General features: G+C 36.3%; 1 protein-coding gene across 12 annotated transcripts in view; it reads right to left on the bottom strand.

Moving 5' to 3' along the window:
* PTPRM (protein tyrosine phosphatase receptor type M) overlaps nt 1-14,233 on the bottom strand; it is a 451,289-nt gene that overhangs the window by 192,898 nt on the left and 244,158 nt on the right. For all 12 annotated transcript variants that reach the window (XM_042839780.1, XM_042839781.1, XM_042839783.1 and 9 more), the window contains 3 exons: nt 12,657-12,766; nt 7,662-7,863; nt 3,946-4,048 (listed from right to left, as the gene is read on the bottom strand). In XM_042839780.1, the coding sequence (XP_042695714.1) occupies nt 3,946-4,048; nt 7,662-7,863; nt 12,657-12,766 (415 nt within the window). The remainder of the gene's footprint in view (nt 1-3,945; nt 4,049-7,661; nt 7,864-12,656; nt 12,767-14,233) is intronic.

Below are 14,233 nucleotides of genomic sequence, written 5' to 3'. Positions count from 1 at the left end.
TACTATGAAACTTAAGAGGAATCTTGGTGCTTCTATACCAGGGACTGTGTGCAAATTTCCTGAATTCCAGATATGACAACGAACCTAGTATTTACAGGGTCTCTCCAAAGATCTGGATTAGATCAGTAAATCTCTGTGGAATTTAGACAATCTGAACACATCATGAAGTGTTTATTTTACCCAACAAAGTAACAGAAAGGAGTGCTTATTGCTTTAGATAACATATATTTTCATATTTCTACGGCAGTTTTCAGCTGCCTACTAACTGAATAAAGTCTTTTAGGTTGAAACGTAATATAAATTACTTCTTCAGGGAAGAGGGATTAAAAGAAAGAACTTTCAAAATCAGAATCTTTGGGTAAAATGATGGTTGACTCATTTTTCCCAGTTAAGACCTTTTTTAGATCAAGCAACTCGTGTGTTGAAGAAGTTGGTTGATAAAGTGGATGAATAAAGAATACAAAGACTGCCTTCACTCTCACACACTCCCAGCCTGTGCAGTTCGTGTGTAGTTTCTTTCTGAGTGTTTTCTTTCAGGTTCTTTTTAACTACACCTCTTGGTAATTGCTGCAGTTCTGTTTCTCTTTCATCCTGTCTGGCTTTACAGTCCAAGGATCTGCAGGACTTCTCCCACATACTCAAGGCAGAAGGCGCTCTAGCATTCAAAATGCTAAGTACTGCATTCAGGATAAAGTTAGCTCATACAATTGGCTATTCTTGGCCCTCCTCTTCTCTTCAGGATTAAAGAGCAAGGTACCAGCTGTTTGTGGTGTCTATAAGAGCAGAAAGAATGGCTAAATGGACTATTCTTTATTTCTTTATATTTCATTATCTGATTAGAAGAGTCTTATGGGGCAAGTCCAGCCTGCAGAAGTTTGGCATTGCAAGATGAGAAAGGTCATTCCCCTAACAACAAACCCACCCACAGAGCAAAAGGCAGAATAGAGCATGGACAGTCTCACCTTGCTCCTTCCCTGAGTGTGCTGTCACCAGGTATTTTTGGGGTTATCTGGGACAAAATCTTTGGGATGCTTATCCTTTGGCTTTTTGAGGATGTGGCACTGAATATTATGAAGAGGGTGCTGGGGTGACAGCATTTCACTGATTATGCCAGTCAGATAAAAGAAGTGGAAGCACTCAACCTTTATCATAGCAAGACTGAATGGAAATCTATGCGACAAAGAAAACTCGCTTCTGTTGCTGCTAAAAGCTTGCAGGAAAACTTTTCCAGAGAAGGTCACAAGAACCTTTTATTATGTAATGCAGCAAGCAATCTAAAGCTCTTTATAACAGATAAATACATAAATAACACTAAACGCATGCAGTCATCGAGCACTACATTTTTCATTCCTGTGTACAAGCCAGACCTTTGCAATAAACAAGCATTCCTTTGCTGAAGTAAGTGGAGCTGACCTATCTGTGTACCTGCAGATAATTTGGTCCCACAATCTTTAAACTGTAGATTAACTTGCAGTGAAGTAGTGAAATGTAAAAATGATACTGTCTTGAGAGAGTAAGTTCTTGAAAAAGTGAGTGCCTCAATGTATGTTGAATAGCCCTTACATAAAAATATTTTCTTGTAGACTTTTAAAGCAAACTCTCTAGAATTTTACTGACTCATACACATCTTAAAAAAAAAAAAAAAATGTCCTCAGTAACACAGGTATTACACAATTTCCACAGAACCATCATCTTAAATTAAAGAAAAAGCCTCACAAATGACAATCGTTATAGAAATCTGAATAGCTTAGCCAACTGTTAAGCACATATATTCATCATTACTGAATGCACTACTGCTTTAAACATACATAATTCCAAAATAATCTTCTAGAAGTAAACACAGCAACAGCCATAAAACCTAAAATCGCAGACAAACTGAGCAGTATTTGTTGTATTAAAACTCTGACAGAATAGATTTTAATCATGTCCAGTTGTACAAATTCTAAAACAACCTGGAATGCCATTTGGCCTTCATGATTAACGTGCACTTTATCATTGTAAACAGAGCTTCCACAACATGTCTAGAAAGTCTGCTTTTTTGAAGCAACATTTAAACAATCAACATGCCCTTTCTCCCTTTTATGTCATGGTGATTGTGAGGGGATTCTAAATAAATCAGGAGACAGCAGGATTTTTCATATTTGATTAGAGAAGAAGAATTTAATTGCAGAAAAAATGCAGAATTCTGAGCGACCTCAGGTATTTAGCTTATTGCCTTGAATGGGACAACTTGTGAACTCCTTATCCATTTCAGGAATTACAGAATCTTCTGTGACATGGCTGACGTGCTGATCAATACAACAACAGCAATAATTTATACTGCAAGTTTAGTGTAGTTTCAAAAACCTGCATTAACCAAGCTGGTGCTTGTAGGAGGATCAATATACAAGGCATCATTCTTAGCGATGTGCATAAAAGAAGTATGACTAAACTTCTAACACCCAACGAATACAGATTAAGATGCAGAATGTACTCTGCAAGCTATGCCATGACATGCTTCAGAGTGTAATGTAAAATAAAATGCAATAAAATGTATTGAGAAATTCTTACTTTAATTTTCACTTTCTGTTTCACAAGGTATTTACATTAAGAGTTTGTAGGCAGCAGTCATTTTAAGACCTGCTGAAAGGACCTATACCATATGCTCGTCTGCTTTCATCAGTTCTATAGCTTCAAGTTACTTTAAATCTCTCCTTCTATTTTCTTACCACTATTCCACTCATTTGGTGTACTTAATCTCCTAACTGGCTTCCTTTTATCACCAGCAAAGCTGCTGATGCATCTCCACTGCTATAGGAATTAATAATCTTTAGTTCACAGTGCAGTTAGAAGGAATTAAACTTCTTTTTTTTTAAGGCCTAATATGTTTGTGTTGAAGCAAAAATAAGTCCAAATATTATTATTTTGATTCAGATGCTTGAATTCAGAAGGACTACACTGCAGCTTTATAGCATGAAGTAACACAAACATAAAATCTACTAAATTAGTTCCACTGTATCTGCTTTAATTGCTTTCTCATTTCTTCTCAGCTTGTTAAGACTTATCAAAACTGCTACTTTTTTTTTTTAAGTTGTCTGAATGACAATTTCCTAAATTCATCCATAGAATGATGAAACATATCTAATACAGCAGTGAATGCTGCAAAATAAAAATAAAAATTAAACATTCTGAAAACACCACCCCCTAAAAAAATAATAATTTATGTATAAAGGGGAAACATCTTCAACCTCTGAGAAATCTGTATTTATCTCATCTATATTTTCCCTTGTTCAAAATATTGAGCTCATTACTGGTTATGATTCAAAATAATATAATCATTCCTCTGTTTTCTTCACTGAAAAGCAGGCATCTTTTATCACAACAGGTGTACGACTTACATGGTAATGTGCATCTCGCTATGAAATTAAACCACAGCAAACTGGAAATTTATTAGGATGAACTATATAACATTAAAGAACTGAAGCTATGATTTTCCAGTCTTTTACTGTACTTCTCTCATGGCCAAGTAAATGTAAATACTTCATGGATGGTACAATACATATTTTGAAAAGTGGTTAACTTACTAAGAACTGATTATCTTATATTTGTGAAGTAAACAAGAAAAGAGAATATCATAGACAGTAGTTCAGCATAGAAAATGTGACATGCCCTTGAACTTCTAACACTGCAGTAAGCAATTACCTTAAAGAAGCCACCCACACAACAGAACTATGGCTTTGTTCCTTATCTTCAAAGAACAAGCCACTTGCATCTGGATCAAATCCTTTAAACAATACACGAACACTCAACATCAAAGCACTTCCATTTTCTTCAGTTATTTAATTTAATTAGAGCTAATACAGACATGAATTTAGACACTGACTGCTGTGTAGAAAATCCCCAGAAAACACGTTCAAGAAATTAATCAATTTGGTTTTAATTTTATAAAGCCTTTTCCCCCATTACCTGACAGGAGCGCCTCTGCTCTGTGCAGGTTTCAGTAAGACTGTCACAGTGCTGTCAGTTTGATTCAAAGGTGTCTCAAGTTCATATGGTGGCATAGAGGGTGCTAGAATAAGAAAGGAAAAGAAGCAAAATAATCATTATTCCTGTATTTCTTCTTTCAGGATCCATATCTTTATTTGAATACGTAATCCTAAAGACTTCTGGCAATATAAAGACTGTATAAAGCTCTAATATGCTTTCAGTTATAGTAGAAGTATTAGACAATTTTTAAGTAAATTCAGTAAAAAAAATAAAAATAAAAAATCCTAGCTCACTGAGAATTACTAGAGCCAACAGCTCCTAATACAGCTAAGTTTTCAGAAAGTACTGAGAGTACATAAGTTGGAAATGAATATATATACATTTTATTTAAAGAAGAGCATCTACAAACTGTAGATATATGCAAAAGTGACTACATTTTTTGAAAATGTGAATCCAGCTTTCTCAGTGTATCAGCAATAGTTGGATATGCTTCTGGAACTTGTCATTTGTGCTGTGGCTGTCATGGGCCTATCTACTGTCCACCACAGATATCATTCATGATAATGAAACAGGATTATCATCATGAGAGCTTATCATACACTCAATGGCACTTTTGCAAACTGTGTCTCCATTAAACAATTACAAATGATTCCTCAGTTACAATCTTCTACTGCTATTGCTTTTCTTCCAATGCTCTTATCTAGTTGTGTTTTTACCACTATAACTAATGGAAGGCTGCTCAGTTAATTGTTTGTTTAGCAGTCTATCACATACTTATTGTCCAGCTATTAATGATGATACACTTCTACAGACTTAAAAGGCTACAGAAGCAAACAGCAATCACTGCAGTGAACTTTTTCAACCACAGGAATGATGCAAGACAATGAACTTCCCCAAACTAATTCCAGCTTATAACAGAAAATACATTTTTTTGGGGTGGCGAAGATCTTTTATTTAGCTCTAAGTTCTTCCAACAGCTAATTATCCTCATCGTTGAAGACTTATTTAGCATCTGAATTCATTTTGCTAAATATTTCAGATGCTGGACACTTTGTGTACCACACTGAAGAAGTTTTTCAGAATACAGTGTGCTCAACATGCAGACAATTTCATTGAATAACAAGGGACCTTAAAATTACCTAGTTCCAGCCCCCTGAAATCAGTTTTCACTGATTTCAGTTTTGTAGTTTTATACACATAGGATTTATCCAAATCATACCCCGTTCTCAAGTTGGCTATCCCAAAAGTGAGGGAATCACAGAGTAAGTGTGAATCTGAAAGCTGTGTAAACATTTCCAAAACACTATCAGTGTCATTTCTTGCCCTTGGTCTCCTGCATGCATCTTAACAAGTCTTGCAGTCTTACTGAGTTGTGACTCTTAGGTCCCTACAAGCAATGTTTACTAACCTTAGTCTCTCTCCACCAAAACTGTAATCCTGTCCAGGCTACGAGCTACGGTTCTCCCACTCTTACCTTTGAACCTGGCTACTTTGTCTCCTTTCCACAGATACCTGGACATTACCTATTTTCCCCCTTTTGTTCTATCTAGATAAGGATTCTTCCTCCCCCACACTGCCCACAAACAAAGAAGCAGCTTGTCGTCCTAAAATGGATGAAATTCTTCTGGGTAACAAAGGCAGCATAAAAAAATTCAGCCTCCCCAGCTGACTTTTCACAAAGTTATATGCAACAAAAAACAGTCTTCTAATACAACATGCCCATCAATTTTGACAGCAGGCATGGCTACTAGCTCTCCTTTTAGTAGTGCATATTTACATACAGATCACTTCATCCATCAATGCCTATCACACCACTGTAGAATGAAACACGGCAAATACTTACAGTACAGAATAGTACTACTCATCAACTTAAGACAGAAAATCAAAGCTATGAAAATGCAGTCTAGAGTCAGACAAATTAAAATACAAGATCTGTTTAAAAATTGGTCAGAATGCATAGTTACCAGGTCATCTGTTCTAAAATGTACTTTGAAACCTTTTTTTATAAATGTTCAGCACTTTCATTTGACATCTTTTCACAATATAGACACATCAAAAGCCTCAAAGCCTTACAGGTAAGACCACAGGCCAATAACATTGCAAAAAATGATACTCAACAGCTTAAATTTCAGTTGCAGTTCTTCTATGATACTATGAAATGTATTCTGCTTGTATTTTACAGAAATACACCAAGAGATTCGCTTTGACCTCAGGACAAATTTTAAACATATCCTGTTAGCACAGTAAATAAGATGAAATACTAAGAGAGTTGGGCGCAGAGAAGACAGCTTGCAAAACTTCACTAGATGGCTCTTTTGGAGCTTTGTCTCATTTCAAAGCATGGCTTTAATGTTCACTCAGACAAATGAGTTTTTGTTGGTAACATATCGAATTTAAAAGAGAACAATTTAAGCCATAGCACTATTCCCAAACACATTCTATTCTCAGCAGCTTCCTTCTTACCTCATTCTAGTAAGGCCCGATTCTATCATACTAAGTCCTATCAAGACTTCCTATGTTAGAAATTCATTTCTGACAGAAACATTTTGCTCAATGTGAGAAGAGGGAGAATGATCCCATCTTTACAGATCAGCATTAATTACTGTTAGATATTCTTCCAAGAATAATTTTCCAACTTGAAAATTACCAGTCTTTTTTTTTTTTTTTTTTCCTCTAGTAACCTCAATTAGCAATAATTTCCACCTCAAATTAACTGCCCTTTCCTGTGATAAAAAGGAATTGCTTTATTTCTGATTAATACTTGTGAGGACAGAAAAGGATTGATGCAGGGAAAAATATACAGAAAGAGAATAAAAAAGAAAGAAGATTTCATATCCACATGCTTTCCCTTATCTTTTCTGAAAAGCAAATTTGACACAAATAGGTAAGGCAATTTTGTGTAAACATTATCAAGGTCCAACTCTCAATTTAATTCCCAGGAAGACTGTAGGTAAGTGAAGATTTAAATTTAGTTAAATTTTAACTTTGCAAAACATTTTGTCATTGATTTACATAAGGATTTTAGGATTTAATAGTATTGTATCCCATCGTTTGGAGAAATTAAGCGTTCCTCTGCCTCTGGGAGGGCTTTAAAGTATTGTTCATGGATCTGTAGAAGTGACAGAGTCATGCTGCTCTTATCTGGAAACAACAACTCCTGATGTTCTTGTCTAATACGGTTTCATACCCACTTCAGTTCACACGCCTACTAGGAATGTATGCTGGCTGGCTGTCAGCAGCACTTTCTAACTGAGCACTGGACATACAGTGTATCTGCTCTACTCTAAATTGTTCATGGCTCATTAAAGAGATTTTCCAGCACAGTTACTGTACTAATTTGGAATCATGTCAAGGCTGAATAAGCTCTGAATGGAGCCCTCATCCTCATGTCCAAAAAACCCTATGCTAAATGTTGTAACAGTAGCTGGCACTGACTGTAGGCACATAATTCATTGGGTATTTTGGGTGGTAAGTTATAGCCATGAATAGGAATTTCAAACTACTAGCTTCTATTTAAGCACTTGGGAAGCTTTTCAGGTATACTAACGTATGTCATTTTGACATCTTCAGGGATGAAGGCTTATTTTACTTTCAATTTGCTGCTAGTAAATTCCTAAAGAAGAGATAAGTAGCAAAAAAAAAAAATTGACTATGCCATTATTAAATGTAAACAATTATATTTTTTCATTAAATACCTGATATTTTAGTGGTGAACTGATTTGTGATTGGAGGTCCAAAGCCTTTAGCTGTGCTGGCCCTGATGGTAAAAGAGTAGGTAGTGCCGGGATACAGTCCAAAAAAGAGATAGTGTGTTTCATTTCCTAGCTTTGAGACTCGTCCACTTTGATTGGATAAATCTATTTCTGGGTCAAAGGAGCTGACTGCTTTGTAGGTGATCTGCAAAAGAATAAGAAAGTTATAAACTGTCTTGAGCAGATGGACAAAGATTGCATTTTTATCCAGTAAACCCTTCTGATGTATGTGCTGTCAGACATTTTATGATAAGCTATCTTACTCTCTTATTCTCTTCAAATCCTGAATCCCATGAAGGGACAGAGAAACTTAGCTATAACTGGTATGAGTTATTACTTTTATAGATATGGAGACTTAGAGACAAGCTAGATTACAACTCTAAAGGATGGGTTCAGGCTTACATTAATTCCTTTAAGGTGCTGCCTTTAACAATGTCATTTTTTGAACCTGTCTTACAGTTGGTTTTGATCAGCAACAATAACAAAAACAAAACAACAGAGTAAAAGCACATAAACAAATAATGCAAAAAGTGCCTCCTACTTCTAACTGATTTGACTGCAATTACACTTTGCTCTGAATAAGATTATCCTTAGAAGATGATAAGGGCAGCTTAAGGCAAATTTTTCAGAAAGCTGGTAGAGCTTATATTTTAGTCTAAAGCTTAGATATTGTAATTGCTAATTTGGAAATTTTCAGGTTATCATATTGTACCTAGGTCAGATTCTCCTTTGGAGGAGAAGAGAGATAAAACGCTAAGTAATATGTGCAAAATGTATACTGTATCCTCAGTTCCTTCTTTGACTCAAGCAGTATTTCCAGTTTTCATTAGAAACGTTAATACAAGTTCACAGCAAAACTTGATCCAGATTTTTTATATTAATTACTAATTTCCACATATCATAATGAGAACTTAAAAAATAGAAATATATTAAAAAATAAAAATTATTAATTTCTCCTTTTTACTTATAAAGTTCCATTCTTATATGAATTCCAGCACTTTATATAACAAAATAATAACCAACATTCTTTTTTGTTGTAATTATTACACAGTACATTATTACACATAGTTCTGATTAAGAAGATGAACACAAAAAAATATTTAAAAGCATGTAAGTGTTGACATTATACATCTTTAAGATTTGCCATATTACATTTTTGTAATTTTTTTTTTTTTTTTTGGTATAGCAATTAATTACTGGACAGGTAAGTAGCTAATATTCTATAATTAAGTTCTTCCTGGCATCAGGAGGAACACAATAAAAAAAGGTGCTTTGGCTGGTTAAATGAATTTGCATTGCTTCTTTGTTTCACTCCTACTTATAAGCAAAGTCCACAGTGGTTTCTACAGTATTTGTTAGCATTCTGGTAAATGTAAATTCTTTGTTCAGGAGTTTAAAGTCATAATTACATTACCCACATTTTAAAATACTAACACATAAAGAAAGCATCTCATGCTGCAGTCTTCGGAATGACCCTTTAAAAAATGGCCACCAGCTGAAGAGGATGCCTAAGAAAGGGCAACCTCGTTCTTAGGTATGAGCAAAGCTTCCATCTCAGACAAACTGAATGTCTTCAACTCTCAGCTAAAGTACCCAGTTATCTTGTGCTTGCTTTTCCTTTGGCACTACAGGTTGCGTAGTCCTTTCACTTTAGGTTGTGTATCACCCTGTGACAGGTGACAGGTGATGGGAAGGTGCATTCACTCCTTACTGCAACTCTTGAGCTGACTCACTGCTTTGCAGGCCTTTCAGCTCAAGGGATTCTCCAATTGTTATTATCTCCAGGCTGAAATGTCCCATATCCTTCCTTGGAGAGTGCTCATAGAATCATAGAATCAGTTGAGTTGGAAGAGACCTTTAAAGGGCATCTTGTCCAACTCCCCTGCAATGAACATGGACACTTACAGATAGGTCAGGCTGCTCAGAGCTTGGTTCAGCCTGACCTCAAATGTTTCCAAGGACAGGGCATCCACCACCTCTCTCGGCAACCCGTTCCAGTACCTTGCCATCCTTATCACAAAAATCATCTTTCTTTTATGCAGTTTAAATCTCTCTTGTTTCACTTGTAACCATTTTCCCTGGTAACCATGTTCCCTTGTTTCCCTCGAATCACAACAGACCCTGCTAATGAGTCTGTCCCCTTCTTTTTTATAGCTTCCCTTTAGATATTGAAAGGCTGCTATCCACAGCCTTCTCTTCTCCAGGCTGAACAGCCTCAGCTCTCTCAGACTGTCCTCGTAGGGAGGTGTTCCACATCTTGGATCATTTCTGCGCCCTACCTCTGGATGTACTCCAAATCCATGTCTCTCCTGTACTAAGGACTCTAGATCTTGATGCAGTACTCTAGGTGTGATGTCTCCAGTGCAGACTAGAGGCATGAATCACCTCCCTCGACATGCTGGCCATGCTTGTTCTGGTGAAGCCCTGCATACAGTTGACTTTTTGGGCTGTCAGGGTACATTGTGGCTCATGTCCAGCTTGCCATCAACCACCACCTCCAAGTCCTTTATGGCAAGGCTGTGCTCAACCCTTTTGTCCCTGAGCTTATATTGATAGCAGGAGTTGCCATGACTCAGGTGCAACATTCTGCACTAGGCTTTGTTGAACCTATGAGATTTTCCTAGGCCCACAACTTGAGCCTATGTAGTCTCACACAGTTTGGTGCCATCCACAAACTTGCTGAGGGCACACTCAATCTTAGTATTGATGTCACTGATGAAGAAATTAAAAAGTCCCAGTGCTGACCCCTGAGAGAAACAACTCATTACTGATCTTCATCTGAACATTGATTCCCCGATCACTACTCCCTGAGTATGATCTTGCAACCAGCTCCTCATCCATTGAACAGTCTATTCATCAAATCCATATCTCTCAAATTTAGAGAGAAGGAAGTTATACGTGCACATGTCAAAGGCCAAACTCAAGTCCAAATGATACCAGTGGCTCTTCCTTTTTCCACTGATGCAGTTAAGCCATCATAGAAGGTCACTAGATTGGTCAAGCAGGACTTGCACTGTGTGAAGCCATGCTATTTATCTTGTATTACCTCCTTCTCTTCCACGTGCCTTAGCACAGCTTTCAGAAGAATCCATTCTATGATCTTCACTGGCACAAAAAAGAGGCTACAAGTTGATAGTACCCTGGATTGTTCTTTCTATCCTTCTTAAAAATAGGCACGACACTGCCTTTTTTCCACTCACCAGGGACTTCACCTGATTGCCATGACTTTTCAAATATCATTGAGAGTGGCCAGGTGACTATGTCATCCAATTCCCTCAAGACTCTGGGATGCATCTCCTTGGGACACACAGACTTATGAACATTCAGGTTCCTCAACTGGCCCAAACCTAAACTTCACTTACAGTAGGAGGGACTTTGCTTCTTCAGTCCTCAACTTCTGACCCAACTGCTTGAGGGCTATGTTAAGAGCAGTTGTCAGTGAAGACTGTGGCAAAAAATTGAAGTACTTGAGCCTTCACCTTGTCCATTGTTATCAGCTACCTGTGTTGCTCACTAGGGGAAAGTATGCATTCTTAGCGTCTTTCCTTATGGTTGATGTACCTGTATAAGCCTTTCTTGATCTTCTTTGCACTCCTTGCCCAGTGAAGTTCTAGTTGGGTTCTGGCCTTCCTAATCTGTTCATGTTCAGCAACCTCACTGGACCAAGCTGGCATTTAGAACAAAAACTGGTTTGGATGTATATGTCTTGCTCATACCTTTCAGTTAGAAATTAATGAAATTAAAGTTTCTACTTTAAAAGATTGCTTAGCTCTCTCTACCCTGCTCTTAGAAGTGCAAGATAAACAGCAGAAGATACCAGTATTACATTTTCAACATTCTCTTTGCTGTTGGAACGCTAGGTTCTTTTGGTGTTCAAAGACTTGCTGTCCTGAATACCTTTGAAACTTAGGCTAACCTATTTTTTTCATTACAGCTGATGAAGTTATAAAGATATATTTCAGAATGAGCTGCACATATACACTGCATGTAGTTTTCCACCAATACAGTAAGACATGAATGCATTTTTATTAGCAGATGATTTGCTTCTGTGTGTTTCTATGAATCTGAAGCCAAATCTCAATAAAAATATTATCATATTTACCAAAGCATTCAGATCCATGCAGATTCGCAATTTGGCAATTTGGCAAAAAAGCTGGAAAGTAGTTAGTTTTATATATATAAAAAAAATCAATCTATACTTCTTCGTAACATTTTATCCTTTTATAATAAAATAGTTTTCAAAACAGTATCAATAGGTTACCATTTAATTTAACTTTTCTCTTACACCATATCTCATTTAGGTGGTGTGTTGTTTTTTTTTAAACAAAGCATTTCAATACCAATTTTGTAGTAAGGTCAGGTAAGAGGCTTAACAGTGATTACCGTCTGACAGCTTAATCTCTGCAGTCTTTTGTCAATTTTTCTAAAAGGTATTCAGGCAGAGGTTCCATGTGGGGAAAAGCAGTGATTTTTAGACATCTACAACATATAATTTTGTTGAATTTGCATTAAAAATCACAGATTTTTTAAAAATTATGCCTGCCTGTTTCTATTACAATAGGCTTCTTGTAATGAGTCTCACCTAAATGTGAAGATGACTGTCTTCACTGCGTTATGCCTTCTCTTAAAAAAAAAATCTACTAAAATCTGTCTTTCAGTCTTAAATATTAATTCCACATTACTAGATAGAATAACATATGGCTCTAAATATAGCAGTTTTCTTCAAGTTGATAACTCAATACCTTTCTTGGGATTTGAAGTATATTACACAAATATTACACATTTGATTTTATTACTTTGTAAGTGCTACTATCTTCAAAATGAGTACTTATTTCACAGAAACTGGGAAAAATATTTTCTTTCAATTACATACTAATTATGCACTTCCAAAAATCAATACGATATATGAAGGGAAAAACACGACCAAACGCTTGATACCTCATACAAAGTAATGACACCATATGTTTGCACTGGCTCTCTCCACTGAAGAAAAATCTTCTCTTCAAAGGTACTCCCTTGAATGGATTCAAGTGGTACAGCACTTGGAACTAATGAATAAAAAATGGAGAAACAAATATAAAAGCAATCCATCCATTTTGTTGAGACACAAAGTAGCAATTGTTGAGATACAGTTAATCTTCCATGGAATTTGTTTAATATATTATATGTATATATAAATATAATCATTTCTTCCCCATCTCCCTAAGTTAAACACCTCAACTGCGTATAATATGTTAGAAAATTACACCCACAATTATTTCCCAAAGATTGAAGCAGAGACCAGGGTAGAAAGAAGCAAAGACTCAGCTAAGAATAATTTATTTTGCAAGACAGTGCTGTTAAGGAAATTTGTGTCAACTTCAGTATAAAAAGGAGTTAGTGAGAATTGCACTTTTCTAGTAGAACGCTACTGATGAAGAAAGAAATAATTCAACTTACAGAATAAGAAACTAGATGATGTCTCAGGGATAAATTCTTGTAAATAAGAATAGTCACACCTACTTATCAATGACATTACTGTTCTGAACTGAAAGATACAAACATTTATGTATGAAAATAAGAAAAGACTGAAATAACAAGGTGCAGCTTTAGCTTACTGAACTAAGAATGCCAGCCTTGGAAAGGTGAGCCACATTTTGCACATAATGGGGATGCTCACTGACTATAGACCTGATGTCCTTAAACATGGTGAACACATGGAAGTTGTGATGCAGACAAACTGAAAACCTGACATTCATCTTTCTTAAAGATTCTTACTTTAGAGGAATGAATGGTGAACAGACAGGGACATCAGAAGAGTCCGATAAAGGATGCATCAGCTGCTCTTAGATATCTACTTCTTTTCTTTTTTCTTCTATTTGTTCTACAACTATCTTATCCTAGAGCCAATGTCAAAACAGTTTTTAGCCAAGAGGGTGTGCTAACAGCACATGGACATGTATCTGAAATTCTGTTTTTGAAACAGTATATGAAACATAATGTAAAAAGAAAATTTTTGAAAAACACACTGCTAGGAAGCATTAGGCTATCACAAAGCTCACTGATGGGTGAGCACTTTCACCTGATGTGCATGTGAAAGTCCAGTAAGAAAATATATTTTTCATATGCTAGAAGGTGGAAACCAACTGCTACAACAGTTGAAACAACTTCTTGGACCCCTTTCTGAGTTCCATCCATATAACTAAAGTACAGGAAGAGAAGACCTGCAAGATAAACATCTGGTGACTCCTTCCTGTTTCTAGGTCTGATAGGGTATTTTTCCTCTTCTGTTCCTCCATGTTGTTGGTCTAGGAGTGAAATGGTTTAAATGGAGTTTAAATTGAGACTTTATAAGCAAATCTCCCTACCTCTCTACAGTGTCCCTTGTAGGAATTCCTTAGACAAAAAGAAAAGGACACAGAGAGCTTCTGAATTTGCTTACCGGTCCTACATGGACCAGTGAAACTGTGCCATTAGTGAAATCCTAAGTCTGGGTACAGAGTCTTCCTTCAAAGTAGGAGAAAACAGTTTTCTAT

Source organism: Centrocercus urophasianus, unplaced genomic scaffold (assembly GCF_019232065.1).
Source record: "Centrocercus urophasianus isolate 14NV4802_14NV808 unplaced genomic scaffold, USGS_Curo_1.0 seq_11, whole genome shotgun sequence".
Taxonomy (NCBI): domain Eukaryota; kingdom Metazoa; phylum Chordata; class Aves; order Galliformes; family Phasianidae; genus Centrocercus; species Centrocercus urophasianus.
This window is presented reverse-complemented; position numbering and strand designations above follow the sequence as displayed.